This window comes from Anoplophora glabripennis, unplaced genomic scaffold, assembly GCF_000390285.2.
Source record: "Anoplophora glabripennis isolate ALB-LARVAE unplaced genomic scaffold, Agla_2.0 scaffold518, whole genome shotgun sequence".
Classification (NCBI taxonomy): domain Eukaryota; kingdom Metazoa; phylum Arthropoda; class Insecta; order Coleoptera; family Cerambycidae; genus Anoplophora; species Anoplophora glabripennis.
In genome coordinates, this window is record NW_019416607.1 from 305,929 (window position 1) to 319,856 (window position 13,928).

Genomic DNA, 13,928 nt, shown 5'->3' on the forward strand with positions numbered 1-13,928 from the left:
AAGGGTTTTTTGGCGAGAAAACCGCTAACCCGGTTAACTATAGTTTGTTGAGGTTTGACGTTTTGGCGAGAAATGTAGTTAACCCGGTTTGGCAGAGTTTGCCTAACCATCAAACCGGACTTGTGGGTTGGTTTGGATATTAAGTTAATATTTCTATCTTTGTTTATTTATTTTCTGTTTCGTACCATCGTACCTAGTCACTACTTCGTTTTTTTAGAGGTTTGGATAGGTATAAGTTGTAAATAAAAAAATTTGATAATGGATTAACTTTGCAAAAAATACAAAGTAATATTTAAAATTGATAATAAAAAAATAGTAATCGAGGATCCAAATAACTTTAATCGTAGATATGCATATTCTATATTGTACTGTATAGATCTTTATTAACTTCCTTTTTGACGATACATTTACGTGGGAATAGATATTTGTGAAAAGGTAAACCCATTTTGATTTAATAACCATCTATACATTAACGTTATTTCATGGATGTGCATTTCAGATTAGGAATAACAATTATAGTATATAAGAAATAATCAAACAACTTGAGCTACGAGCACTATCATAGATTATAGGTTACGATTTTATTATTGATTAGATATCCAAACCAAAAGAATTTTTGCGAGTTCTGTCAAATGTTAACTCAAACTCCTAACACAATCAAACTCGAGCTAACCGGGTTTGATGTGGTTTGGCTCGCCAAAAAACCCTTATAGAAAACAGTAAAAACACGTTGTCCGCTCGCTGTCAATAAATAACCTAACCTAATTTAAATTTCTATGATTTAATTGTAATAGATAAATGTTTATTTTTCCAGTATAAGTTAGTCATAATTAGAATAATGGATAATTTAGAACAACTTTATGGTCAGTCAGTTAAAATAGACGTAACTGAATGTGGCAACTGTATATCCTACAGTTCGTCTCAAGAACTTACATGTTTTATTTCCGACAAAAACTATGTATGTATATACGAACATGCTAACTTGGATAGACCTATAGCAAAGAAAATTGAAGGCAAAGAGTTAAAACAAATCCACTATTTGGCTGTGTACGATGTAATTTTTCTTGCTACAGATTACGAATTCATTTTGTGTGATCGTTATACCTTTCAATGCAATGTATCTTATCTGTCAGAGAAAAGAATAGTTGCTCTTGCTTGGAATCCATCTGAAACGGCAGTGGTGATTATCGACGAAGTGGATAAGATAATTTTATGTAATTTTTCAACTCCGAAATTTGAAATACAGAACAGTAATTATTTAAGTGCTGAAGTCCCAGGTTCGGTATATGTTGGATGGGGTTCAGAAAACACTCAATTTCAAGGACTGACGGGTAGACAGCATAAAGGAAAAGAAAAAGGTAAGGTTAAATCTTAGTTAAGACTAGTTTTACATCTCGTTTTTAGTTTCAGTTCCGATAATCCATTGGGAATACAGTCCGCCAAATATTTCATGGAGAGGAAATGGACTGGAATTTGCAATAAATTTTTATAAGAATGGACAAAGGTTCATTAAAGTCTTTAGTAATCAATTACAACCTTTGAATGTATCTTCGGAGTACCCTAATTTGACAGAACCAATAGCTTTTATGGTAGCTGGCCAATGCATAGCCTGTGCTTGTGTTGCAGATGTAAATAGTATCGTTATATTTGAAAAAAATTGTAAAGTGAAATCAACATTCGAAGTGCCAGAAAATAAGGTAATTTTATAACTGACTTTATAAACTATAAAAATGCACTCATCTTCATTGTGTTGGAAAAGAGCCTCTATAATGAGTTTGATTAATAGTTGTCACATTTACGTGTACGTTTATTTAAGTTTAGAATCAATTTACTTTTTAGGGAACAATCCAAAAGATACAGTACCATCCACAAATGAATATGCTTGCTGTATACAGCTTAGATGATAAAGAAAGCGGGTATATTAATATTTACTTAAATGGGAATGGTATTTGGCATTTAAAGCAACAATTATACTTTCCACCAAACCGGAGAGTTCAAGATTTTAAATGGATAAACTTGCATGAACCGCTGTATACAATTTGTCGTATGGTCATATTTATCAACCGATCAGTGGAATATTATACTTTCCGCTTTATAATAAACAGATGTCCATCAACTTCTGTATTAGCTGTTGTTAATGGCAGAAGTATCTCTATTTATAATTTTGCAGAGAAAATCATACCGCCTCCCATGTCAAATTCTACGTTAACACATTCAAGACCTATTAACAGGATTTTATTTCATCCAAAAAAGTTACTACTAGTTGCATTAAATTCTCTTTTACAGGTTTTAATTGTTAATCTGGAAAATTTTAATTCAAAAGTATTAATTTGGGAAGATATAAACTTTATAAATGCACCGTCACTTTATAACATTATCTGGAATGAAAACAAAATACAAATCAATTGTGGCGATTGCGATGATGAAATACATGAGGCTAAGGAAGACAGTAAATTAATTTTTGAAATAAATACTATAAAGAAAGCTGCTTCTAAATTTGTTTTGCCATATAATGACACAAATTGTCTAACGTCACATCAAAGTGTAGATGCTGAAACCATTACATTAACCTATCTAACTAAAAAGGAAATACAAATAAAAAATTCCAAAATTGAATTGGACTTTGCATTAAGTTGTAATCGAGAATTATGTTTAAACGGCAATATAATATGTAATGGTGTTACATCATTTTTCATTTTTCAAGATTATTTATTGTTGACTACTGCCAGTTGCAAGTTGTACTGTATTCGTTTATTACAAGATGCTGACAAATTGTTGCATTCTAGTTTTAAACTGGAAAAAACTTATTCAAGAGAAATTGAACAAGGTGCAAGAATTGTCACTATTAGTAAGTGTTATCCACCACTGATAACTATGGTTTTACCTCGAGGCAATCTGGAAACTATTAGGTGTCGTTTATTAACAATAGACATTGTAGAAAAGTTATTGAGCGAAAACAAATGGAAGACTGCAGTGAATATAACAAGGATCGAAAGAATGAACTGGAACCTGCTTATTGATTTAAATCCGGTACGCTTTTCAGACCACATAAAAGATTTTGTCAAAGCAGCAGAATTTTGTACAAATCTAAGTACAATCGTTAATGATTTTACTAATAAAAATACTTATTTAAATTGTTTGCCAAATTCCACAAATCAGGTATGTGATAAAACGGAGATTGTAAGAAAAATAATAAGTTATTTAATATCTACTGACCCAATAAACAATTTGTTAAGTATAATATCTATCCAACAAAAACATTTTTCTTTGAAATCAGCACTAAATTATATAAAGGTTGTATTTGAACTGAACCCACATTCTAATGATTCCATTTGTAAGAAATCATTGCAACTTTTAAGTAATAAAGGACATTTTAAAGACATTTTAGATGCAGCATATAGTCTTTATAGTTTAGATTTTTTAACGTTTGTGTATCATAATAGCACTGAAGATCCAAGAGTGTATGAGCCTGAAATAGCTGCCTTTAGAAAGTTAAAGCCAGTCCAGTTGCGTTTCAAAATGAATTTAAGAGCAAATAATATAAAGGAAGCCGTTAAATACCTTCTGCGATGTGATAACTACGATTTGACTTATGTTGAAACTTTCATTTTGAAACACAAATTAGAAGATGTGGCTTATAAATGCCTACCACCTTTTTGTAAACATTTTGATACTGTTTCCACTTTATATGCCAAGCGTTTGTCACTGAAACAGAAACATGATGAAGCAGCCTTTGTTTTAAAACGGGCCAATTTAATTACACACGCTCTGGAAGAGTATAAAGCAGCATTAGATTGGAGAGAGGTTGTGAGTATTATGAAAGCTCTTAATTATAATCAAGATGACCAAAGAAAAATATTATATGATCTATCTAGTAAGTTGTCTGCAGTTGGAAGAGTCGATGATGCCGTCTTACTGTTAAATAATTATAACGATGATCATAAAAAAGCGACACAGTTGCTTATTGAACATAAAGCTTTTAAAAAGGCAATTTATTTGGCAAAGGAATACAATGCGGTGGAAATATTAGGTAAAAAAAAAATTTTCACAGTATAAACTGCAAAATTTTGTGTCGGCTGTGAAGTATCTTATTTTTATTTTTTTATTTTTTAGAGGAGCTGGTTATCCCTGCTTTGAAATCGTATATGTTAGATCTGAAAGATAAAATTGACGAGTTTGAAGTAACCTTCATAAAATATTTTCACCGCTTGCAATTACTGCGTGAAGAGAAAATAATTAAATTAGAAAATTCTATGCACGATGTCTACGATAGGGGTGAAGATGATTTATATTCTGAAACAGGCAGCACAGTATCTTCCTACGGATCGTCTCGTGCCACATCAAGGTCTAGGTCGTAAGTTTAATTTTTTTTATTTTTTGTAGACAATGGGATTTATAAAATTAAATTTAGGTCACAATTTTCTTCAAAGAACAGAAGAAAAGAGGAAAGGAAAAAAATTGATTTACGTGAAGGTGGATATTATGAAGATATTGCTCTCATAAGGGCACTATATATTTTGTACAACAACGTATTTTCTTTGGGAAAAGATGTGAGAGAAGTTTGTACCATTTTAGAACATGGTGATTTACAACTAGCAAAGAGTTTACACGTAAGTTTGAGCTGTTTACAAGATCTGATGAAGAAACATATTCCTTTGATTTGGCCCGATGTATTTATTAATGTGCCACAAGTTTTGGACAATACAGCTCTAGCTATTATTGAAAATAAGGCATATTTAGGTGAGTAAATCTTTGTCTTTAATATAGTACTTTTCATGTAAGTACAGAGCCTTGATAAATGTTTACAAGCCACGTGACCACTGATCTTAGGCAACCCAACATTGCACAACTGGTACTGGCTTACAATGAACAACGACAAACCGTTACGTCTACGCTCGAGATAATGCGATTGCTGATTGGTTCAATAAAACCTTGTGAAAAATTACACCAACCACCAGCCGGTGAAACAGAATGTTGTGTTTTAATGTAATCTTGATCGTATTATTTTAATAATTTTTAATTTTACCAAAATTTAATTGCCAACATGAAGGAAAATAAAATTACTCACATGGCTTGTAATCATTTATGAAGGCTCTGGCTCTGTAGTTAGGCAAAGCTAGTTATGTATTCTGGTCATTTATCTGATATGTCACAGTTAACAATTGCAGCTTTTTTATTTTGGGAAAGTTATGAAAAAGAAATTATTTTTTTCAGATCCTGCTTACTGCATTCCACCAGATGTTTTGTTTGAGGAATGGAAACTAGAAATTTTTTCTTAGTCTAAAATTTTTGCATGGTGCTGCTAAACCGCAATTGCTTTCTTAATTGTCATTTATATTTGCAACTCCAAGAAAATATAAATCAATTTTATAATTAAAAAAATAATAATTGAATTCATAATTTCTGTATGTAATTAATTGGTTTAATAAAATCTATATGATTATATAATTATCTAATTAACTGCCATTATAGATGATATTATAATCTTCGTATTTAATGCAATCATTTTTTATATAATTTAATAAATGTGTTATAACTAATAATATATATANATATATGCGTTTAGAGGTTATAACAAAAACTTGGCTGGTATGAAAATTTTTATTATACAGTCATAAGAAACACTATTAAACTACTGAATCAAATGTGATTAAAAAATATATAAAAATAAAATTCTTATATATACATAAACAAGTATAAAATACTATTTTATATAACCTCGCTAGTATTTTCAAGATTTGATTCAACGCTGTCTTGCTTCTACGCAATACCAGGATGCTCTCCGTGTATCTTGTGATGAGGAATTTGCCACCTTCCTGCATTTTAAATCCAGTAGGACTTTTCTATCACCGATTTTTTCCAAATACTTTGTGAAATCCTGATAAATTGGAGTACTCTGCGACAAAAGAAAATATTTTGAACATCGACTAAGTTTAAAAGTAAAATTCCAGGTGTGACATAATTTTAATGAACTAGTAATAATTGTGAATATTCACCCCGTCAAAATAGTTGTAAGAGTAAGGCCCAATGTGGTGAAAAGTTGCTACCCATTCTTTGAAGACAGTTGGGTTAAGGTTTAGTAATACTTGTAATACTTCCAGAGATTTTGTCATCACTAAGCTTTGACCGTACTGATCTAGTGCATTAAACCTAAAAACAGTTTATCTTCAGTAAATAATTCAAACTTTTTTATTAGTAAACATAGGACGCCAATTTATTTTGACTTAACGTATATTATTGACACCACACTATAAGCATGAGTTTATAAAGTAATCTGTAATTTCATCCATCTTTTTTGTATAGCTCTCGCAAAATATTTTTGATGACTGACATTCATCTTACCAAACTCATTGTATGAACTTATTAATTTCTTGTACTTACTTTGCTTCAAACTTTAATTCACACTCTGTTTCATGACAAGAACTGCAGGAGTTTGGACTGATAACAATTTGTTTGCATTTAGTACATTCCGAAATAATTGAGAGTTTTAGCAGGAAAATGCTATATACATGTCCCCATACCAGAACATCAACTGGTACTTTCTTACCTCGGGATAAAAAAACTGGCATACCCCAATTAAATTGATTATACCTATAACAATATATCACACATACAACAAATAACACAAAAAAATTAATAACTTACAGGTTAACTGTGTTGAAGCTTAAAGCGGGTTTATACGAGACTACTTCAAAAGATGTAAAAATTGTAGACCTCAAGTACTTTTTTGACTGTGGAATGACATGCCGTACAATGACCTCCATTTCTGGCACTAACCCTAAAGGCATAAGCATATTGTGCCAGTTACTTAGGTAGCAGTCCAAAAACACTCTACGGTTACCATCAACATGAGAAAATACAATTTGATGTACTTTCCCACCTAAATAGTAAATATATTAACATTCTTAAATACCTTGTGATAATTAAGTACCTGGAGTTTCAAATCCATAAATCGCTGGGATTTTAACAGTCGTAGATGGCAATGGGTCTGTAAATCTCTTGATTTTAATAACACCACGAAACGTTACTAGATCACTACAATTTTGAATATGGGACATACATTTTGGAATACTTAGCGGCTCCGATATGTTACGCACTTCGACATTGACTGGTTGAAAAAAACAACCTTGATGTGATATTTCATATATATTTAAGTCTTTTATTCTTGTTAATGCAGGTCTCTTTACAGTATTCCTGCGCAAAAAAAAATGAGACACTTGAACCTATTTGTAAATATAAAATTTACTTACAACGGAGTTTCAAAGAACATTCTATATGATAATCCTTCTTTCAAGTGCAAGTTAAGACATATATATTTTGAGGATAATACCAAATATACATCTTTGGAAAAAAGTCCAGTAGAATTAGACTGTATAAAAACATGTAATAGTAATTCTGGCAAATTTCTGGTGTTTATATAAACCTACATAAAGTTCGTATTAAATTTTATAGATATGTAGTTAATATAAATTTAATATACTCACTGTACTCTTCTTTAGGAGTATGAAAGATATTACATTTGAGTATTTTAGTTCATCTGATTTTATTCCAAAAATATTATTTTCGCTTCTTGAATGTATGACGTGTATGTCATCTACTTTTGCTATAACATACTCAACATTAGGTACTGCATTCTCTTTAAATATTTCAGTCATAACAGTGTATTTTTCTATTAAGACATAGCTATTCTGCAGATGAGATATTTCAATATCAGTTTTTTTACAGTTTTCTGTAATAACAACGCATACAAGTTGGTAGTCACCGTCTTTTAACATATAAAATCCATAAAGTGGATGAATTTCAAGATACCCGAATAATATTCTATTTTTCACACTTGGATGTGAACCAAAACTCCAGTAAGGAAACTTAGCATACTTATTTGAAATAATCTCAACGTATTTACAGGTTCTAACAAAAGTCAAAGATACCTTAGTTAGGATCGAGTTATTATAATTTCCTTTCCTAAAAATTACATCTCCATTTCCTATTATTAATAAAATTAATTTCTGCAGAAGAGACAGTAGTATGTCATTCTTTAATTCAATTTTTAAATTGGTAAAATGATTCTCAATTTCATTTGAAATTTCTTCAAATTTAACTATATCGTCTGAACTTAATTTATAAGTGTTTATCAAATTTAAGAAGGTATTCCACGGGCAATCCATTTGAAAATTTCCTTGTATAATTGAAGACTCGCAGACAACATAAGTTGATTTGAATTTGTACCCATTTTTAATCACAATTTTACTTCCAATCAGGGGTAGTTTTTTAAGTTTACCCTGGGCTAAAATTTTACTCATATGCACCTTTACGATACCATCTATTTCGAAACATGCAAAGGTGGTATTAACTGATGTAACAGTGCCCTGCAAAAATATATATCAAATATCTAATATTACCACAGTTCTTACTCACAGCCAAATCGCTTGTATCCATGTTCTTCTCTCACAAGTGGTAAGGTTTTTATCACGTGACTGCAAATGAAAACGATTTGTAGTTACTGAAAAAAGGAAGAAGCAAATGAGGAAATTTGTAATTTTCAGTTTAAAATAAAAATAAAATTTATTTCTTTACTGAACATCGTTAAATTATATTTGTTTTGTTTTAATCGACATAATACATACCACAAAACATATAATAATGCATACCATACCACAAAAACACAAACTGAAAACTAAGCTAAGATGGTTTAAATCCCTTTTGTTTTATAAAATCAAATAATCTTCCCCACAATATCAGATTGATTCATAGAAGTATGTGGCCTTAATCAATAAAATCTGTCATTCTTTAGTATTTAGTAGTAGGTACATGTTAAATATAATATAATACCAATGATAACATGTAATATTGCATATTTGACATCCAGAATATTTTCCATATTTTGGTTGGTTTATAAAAAAGTATTAGTCCTAACTTAACTTTAATCTTAGTCCTAAAAAGTTAAATGTACAAAATGTACGTATAGAACTAGGGCAAGGTTTAAGATTTTTATAAACTAATACATTACATTCTGTACATTTAACTTTTTAGGACTAAGATTAAGGTTAAGTTACGGCTAAGTTAGGACTAATACTTTTTTATAAACCAACCATTTGTCTTTTATAGGATTTTGATGGTTTTATCTAAACCAGAAACAACTCTATTTACTATTACATAATCTAACTAAACTATATTCATTGGTATTAATTGTATTAGCTTTGTTCCTAGTCGTATAGTCCTAGTCACCTGGCGGTGACAAGTGGTACTAGCGAAACAAGGTAAACATTTCTTCTGTGTGTGACATTTCGTTTTGTATTTTATTTAAAACTGAATTTAGTGTTCGTTTTTTGAACACTGTTATTTTAAGAAAATAGTGTGAGGAAAATATCAGCAATTATGGATAGAAAGAAGAAACTGTCAAACTATTATTGTTCAGTTCAAGGTTGCTCTTCATGGTCCAAGAAAAATCCAGAATTAAGTTTTCATAAAACCACTGAAGAAATTTTCAAAATATTATTGCCGATAGATAATACTCCCTGAATTTCATGAGGGTTGTTAGTAAGTAAGGGCACTAGTCTGCAGACATAATATAAATTTCTAAATTTAAATTAACTTTGCTCAATTATCCCATATAGTACCACATGATCAGCCTTAAAAACTGCCTCTCCTTCTAATATACAACGAGAGTTTTCGTTAGCATATATGTAAATAGGAAATGTATTCCACAACGGATAAGTTCATAGTTATAACTTAATAAAATATACATTACATTGTAATGCTAGAGACAAATAAAGTAGACATAAATACTTGCCTTAAAATTTATTTATGAAATTTTTGAAACCTATAAAATAACACAAAAGTGAAATAACTGCAGTTTCATAACAAAATTACTAATAATAATGGCAAATAAGACAAATGTTGTTCAAATGAATGTGTAAACACGAACGGCAACGTCAAAATTACCTTGTTTCGGAGCTTACTGCTTTCGCCGCTTGGTGCGCTTGCATCTTAAAAATTATCGCGGATACGTACCTACTCAATATTTGTTTTAGGTATTCTGCCGCCGCTAAATTTAAAATTACATAACAAATCTCACCCTACACAGATTACTCAGAAATTGATTTTGTAAAATAATTTTCACGTAGATAATTTTTTTTGTCACCATGAGAAAATAAGTACATTTGATACATTAAAATCACTCAAGCATTAAAGACACTTTTAAATGCTCTAATAGTCTTCCTACTTAAAATAAGAAATAATTTTGATACTGTATCTTTTTAAAATGTTTGTTGAAAAAATTTCAAATTTCAGTACATATTTTGAAAAAAAAGAGTGAAAATGATTATAGAGTTTCAGTGCTTTCTATATTGTATTAGCTTTCACGGCGAATAAAAAAATATTACAAGTAAATAATTTTACTAAACCAATCTTTGATTAATTCTTGTAATAGAGATTTATTATGCAACTTTAAATTTTTCGTTGTGTTGATATCCATAAAAAAAACTACCTACCTCTGATCACATTTTTTATTAAAAAAAAAATAAAACATTTTATTATTAATAAAAAAATGTGATTATATGATGATCAGACATTATTATGTTATATAAATAAATGTGAATGAAATATCTAATAAAACACACTAAAAACACAAATAAAACACACACCAGCACTCGCCAAACCTAACCAACAATAAACATAAACAACATGAATGACATGAAATTATTCATAATTGCAATTGTCAAAATTTATTCTACAAAATCTTTGTGGCGACATCTATAGACTCTTTCCCCAACTTGTATATCCATCTCAAGTCACGTGGTTCCCAGTGTCCCCATATTTTCAAGTATAAGTTCTCGGGCCCTGACCTGCACTGTATCACAATAATCCACAAAAGCTGCACTACATTTGTGTTTTTGCATCTTTGTTGACATCAGCTTTACGTTTACTCATAATTATCAATAAGTAAATGTAAATAGAATAATGAGACCAGTGTCATTTATCTAGGAATGAGACTAATAATAAAAGAAGAGGTAAGAGAATTTTATTGTCTTTTATCGGCACCAGCAGTAAAGTACGCCATCTGTGGCTGCTGCGGCAAACGACACATTCGGAAAGCACAGACTACAAAATAGTTAAGGAAACTGCATGGGAAAAGAGAAATAGAATAATATCTAATTCTACTGTCTCATAGATGTCGCTGCAACTGTCTCATAGATGTCGCTGCAACTGTCTCATAGATGTCGCTGCACCATAATGGCGGTAAATTCAAATGCAATAAAATATACTAATAAAAAGTATTTCATAAGTAATAGATCACAAAATAGTTGCTAATGGTTTAAGTTGATAATTAAAAGTAGGTGAACCATTAACAGCTGTTCCATGACCCATTAAGTTACGAAACTTATTTATTTACTCATATGAGCATACTTATCTAATCTATGACATCAAAATTAATAAGGCATTTTATTGTATATTTTGTGACTCTACTCAAGTTTCCGCTGTCAGTTCAGTATCCCCATGGACACAGTTAAATTTCCCATGAAAATGCTTCAATTGTAGCCTGATTCCCGTCTAGAGTTTTAGTCATGAGCCTAGGAAAATTTCCAAAAATTGTCAAATTTTAAATGTGCCAAAAATCCAGATAAAAACATTCGAACACAAGTTTTTATTTGGACCCCCTGAAAACGCTAGTGATGTCCGTTTTTGTCTAAGTTCTACGATTTGGTAACAAATCAGAGAAATGTCAAGAAGTAGAATACCCTATACCGTGTTATAAAAAGGTTATACATACCTACAACTAATAGGTACCTACATAATTACAGTATAAATATTATTACTGGCAAATGAGGTGTGACGAGTTCGAAATTTTGCTTCGTTTTATCTCCCTCCTCTCAATCTTTAGTTAAGAACAGTTTACAAATGAATTCAAGAGTGTCGAATTGGTTTATAGGGATATTTTTTAAAGATATTTTCTAGTCAAAAATTTGTTTTAGTTGCAGGAAACTTCCAAAAATTGTCAAAATTAAATTGTGACAAAAATCTAGGTAAAAAAATTAAAAAAGTTGTATTAAAACCCGGTGAAAACTAGCTGACATCATTAGTATGTCAGCTTTTTGTATTAAGTTCTACGATTTGGTAGGAAATCACAAAAAATGTCAAATGGTAGTATAAAATATATAATTAGTATTCATTTCGAGCTAAATAAGAAGTTATGGGGTGTGGTGATTGTCTTATTACTCACTTTTATATCTAAGATTTATTTATTTATCAGATCAGCTACGGTCTGCCGTGGCCAAGAAAAATTATCGATTAAACAAAATATATTGTATTATAAGTTAAATAAAATAAAAACATTTTTCGAAGCCTCTTCGTTACCCAATTAATTGCAATAACAAGAAGTATTTTAAAATTTATTATTTATGTTGAGTAGAAATACATCAACATAAAATTGGCAGATTGGTAGCTGATTTGATAAATAAATAAATCTTATATATAAAAGTGTATAATAAGACAATCACCACATGGGGCAATACGATTTACAGATGGCTTGATTAATACCTGAACCAACATGATCAAATCGGTACAACTGTTGGACTGTTGCGTTGGACCTTGTCCGTACATAGCCTGCATTGCTGTCGGCTGTTGTTGTTCATTGTTCTGTTTATTTTTTATTACTTTTGTTATTTTTATTATGCTTACTGTTTTTTATAAATAGATAGAAGATTTTCACAGGACTCGGTACTAGCAAGCCTTTACATTCATTTTATGATTTATCAATTTATTACTATTTTAATTATCTGTACATATTTTACAAAAAAAAAAAAAGAAAAAAGTCACCTCAATTGAAGAGATCAGAAGCAAAAAAATTGATCAACTTAAAAAGCTACCAACGAACTCATTTTCTTTTGTTTCTTAAATGTTTCAGCTGAGTTTGTAATCCTGCATATATTCGTATTTATAGTTGACTAAATATAAATCGAAATAAATGTTATGTGTGAAAATTCTTTATCGCTACATATCACGAAAGGAAGTATAGAAAGCCTAAATCAAAATTGCGTCAAATCATAAATTTATGTTAATTATCGTCAAGGTGTGCTCCTATAAACTAAAAAAAAGATACATTTCTTTTTTATGAATAAATGTCTTTAATGTAACAAATTGTATTAATTTACAAACTGTGCTACATATTACAATTGGCCATATAGTTCGTAATATTTCTAAAAAACATGCATACCAATAAAATAACATCAAAGAAGTTATCACACCACACTTAAATCAACTATTATTACATTTACCTCTCTTATTACATTAATATTTATTTTGAAAATGGATTTCTCTATCTATCTCAGCTAATTGAAAATAAAATTTTGTGTAAAAATATTTGCTGTAATGTACGGGCAAATCATTGCACATAACACTCAAAATTATCGTTTTAAGAGTGTGATAAACATTTTTTTCATGTAGATACTACAGAAAGAAAGATTAAAATTTCACAGATATTGACTTACATTTCAGAACAGTCTCTGTAGACTAGAAAAAAATTGTATTTCCGGAAAAAATATTTGCAAATAAGGGAATAATAAATTTATTTAATTGCCTTTGGCACACACATTTCACTGCAAATGAAATTATTTAGAATGTTTGATTAATTTTTATTTGAAGTAAACGGTTCCATAAAAATTTTCAAATCAAATATGTATACAAAAATTTTAATGCATTCTTGGAAATATAAATGGCACATGAAATGAAATATAATTAATACACACTTAAACAACCACCAACTTGATACTAACACACAAAAATCTAGTGCACATTAATCCTAATGAGGTAATTCCATAACAAATCAATCAATATTTTGTATAAGAATAATATTTAAAAAGGCCAAAGTTCTCATCCTGAATTGTAGTGGTTATTTAAAATACTGATTTTTCATAATATACGTATAAAAT

General features: G+C 29.9%; 2 protein-coding genes across 4 annotated transcripts; one reads left to right on the forward strand and one right to left on the reverse strand.

Annotated features, from left to right (window-relative positions):
* The first annotated feature begins 755 nt into the window (after positions 1–755).
* On the forward strand, positions 756–5,443 carry LOC108912426 (elongator complex protein 1). The gene is made up of 6 exons (XM_018717647.2): positions 756–1,358; positions 1,405–1,697; positions 1,840–4,030; positions 4,114–4,354; positions 4,412–4,740; positions 5,215–5,443. Exons 1-6 carry the CDS (start codon positions 839–841, stop codon positions 5,277–5,279), a joined length of 3,639 nt encoding a protein of 1,212 aa, XP_018573163.1. The 5' UTR covers positions 756–838; the 3' UTR covers positions 5,280–5,443.
* A 144-nt stretch (positions 5,444–5,587) lies between these two features.
* Positions 5,588–9,190, reverse strand: LOC108912427. Of its 3 annotated transcripts, none has more exons than XM_018717649.2 (9): positions 8,625–9,190; positions 8,416–8,474; positions 7,485–8,366; positions 7,251–7,423; positions 6,932–7,194; positions 6,646–6,880; positions 6,382–6,591; positions 5,997–6,150; positions 5,588–5,896 (listed from the first exon to the last, which is right to left on the reverse strand). In XM_018717649.2, the coding sequence occupies exons 2-9, from the start codon at positions 8,434–8,436 to the stop codon at positions 5,744–5,746; spliced, it is 2,091 nt and encodes a 696-aa protein (XP_018573165.1). In that variant the 5' UTR covers positions 8,437–8,474; positions 8,625–9,190; the 3' UTR covers positions 5,588–5,743. The 3 variants fall into 3 exon arrangements, with proteins under 3 accessions (XP_018573165.1, XP_023310835.1, XP_018573166.1); XM_023455067.1 differs by having other exon boundaries at positions 8,416–8,500; XM_018717650.2 differs by having other exon boundaries at positions 7,485–7,603; positions 8,400–8,500; positions 8,625–9,188.
* Positions 9,191–13,928: the final 4,738 nt, after the last annotated feature.

Coding starts and splice junctions, on each gene's coding strand:
- LOC108912426 (XM_018717647.2), top strand. CDS start 839: ATGGATAATTTAGAACAACTTTATGGTCAGTCAGTTAAAATAGACGTA. Junction 1,359..1,404: donor GCATAAAGGAAAAGAAAAAG/GTAAGGTTAAAT, acceptor TCTCGTTTTTAG/TTTCAGTTCCGATAATCCAT. Junction 4,741..5,214: donor TGAAAATAAGGCATATTTAG/GTGAGTAAATCT, acceptor TATTTTTTTCAG/ATCCTGCTTACTGCATTCCA.
- LOC108912427 (XM_018717649.2), bottom strand. CDS start 8,436: ATGGATACAAGCGATTTGGCT. Junction 7,195..7,250: donor ATGTTCTTTGAAACTCCGTT/GTAAGTAAATTT, acceptor TTTTTTGCGCAG/GAATACTGTAAAGAGACCTG. Junction 6,151..6,381: donor GAATTAAAGTTTGAAGCAAA/GTAAGTACAAGA, acceptor AACTGTTTTTAG/GTTTAATGCACTAGATCAGT.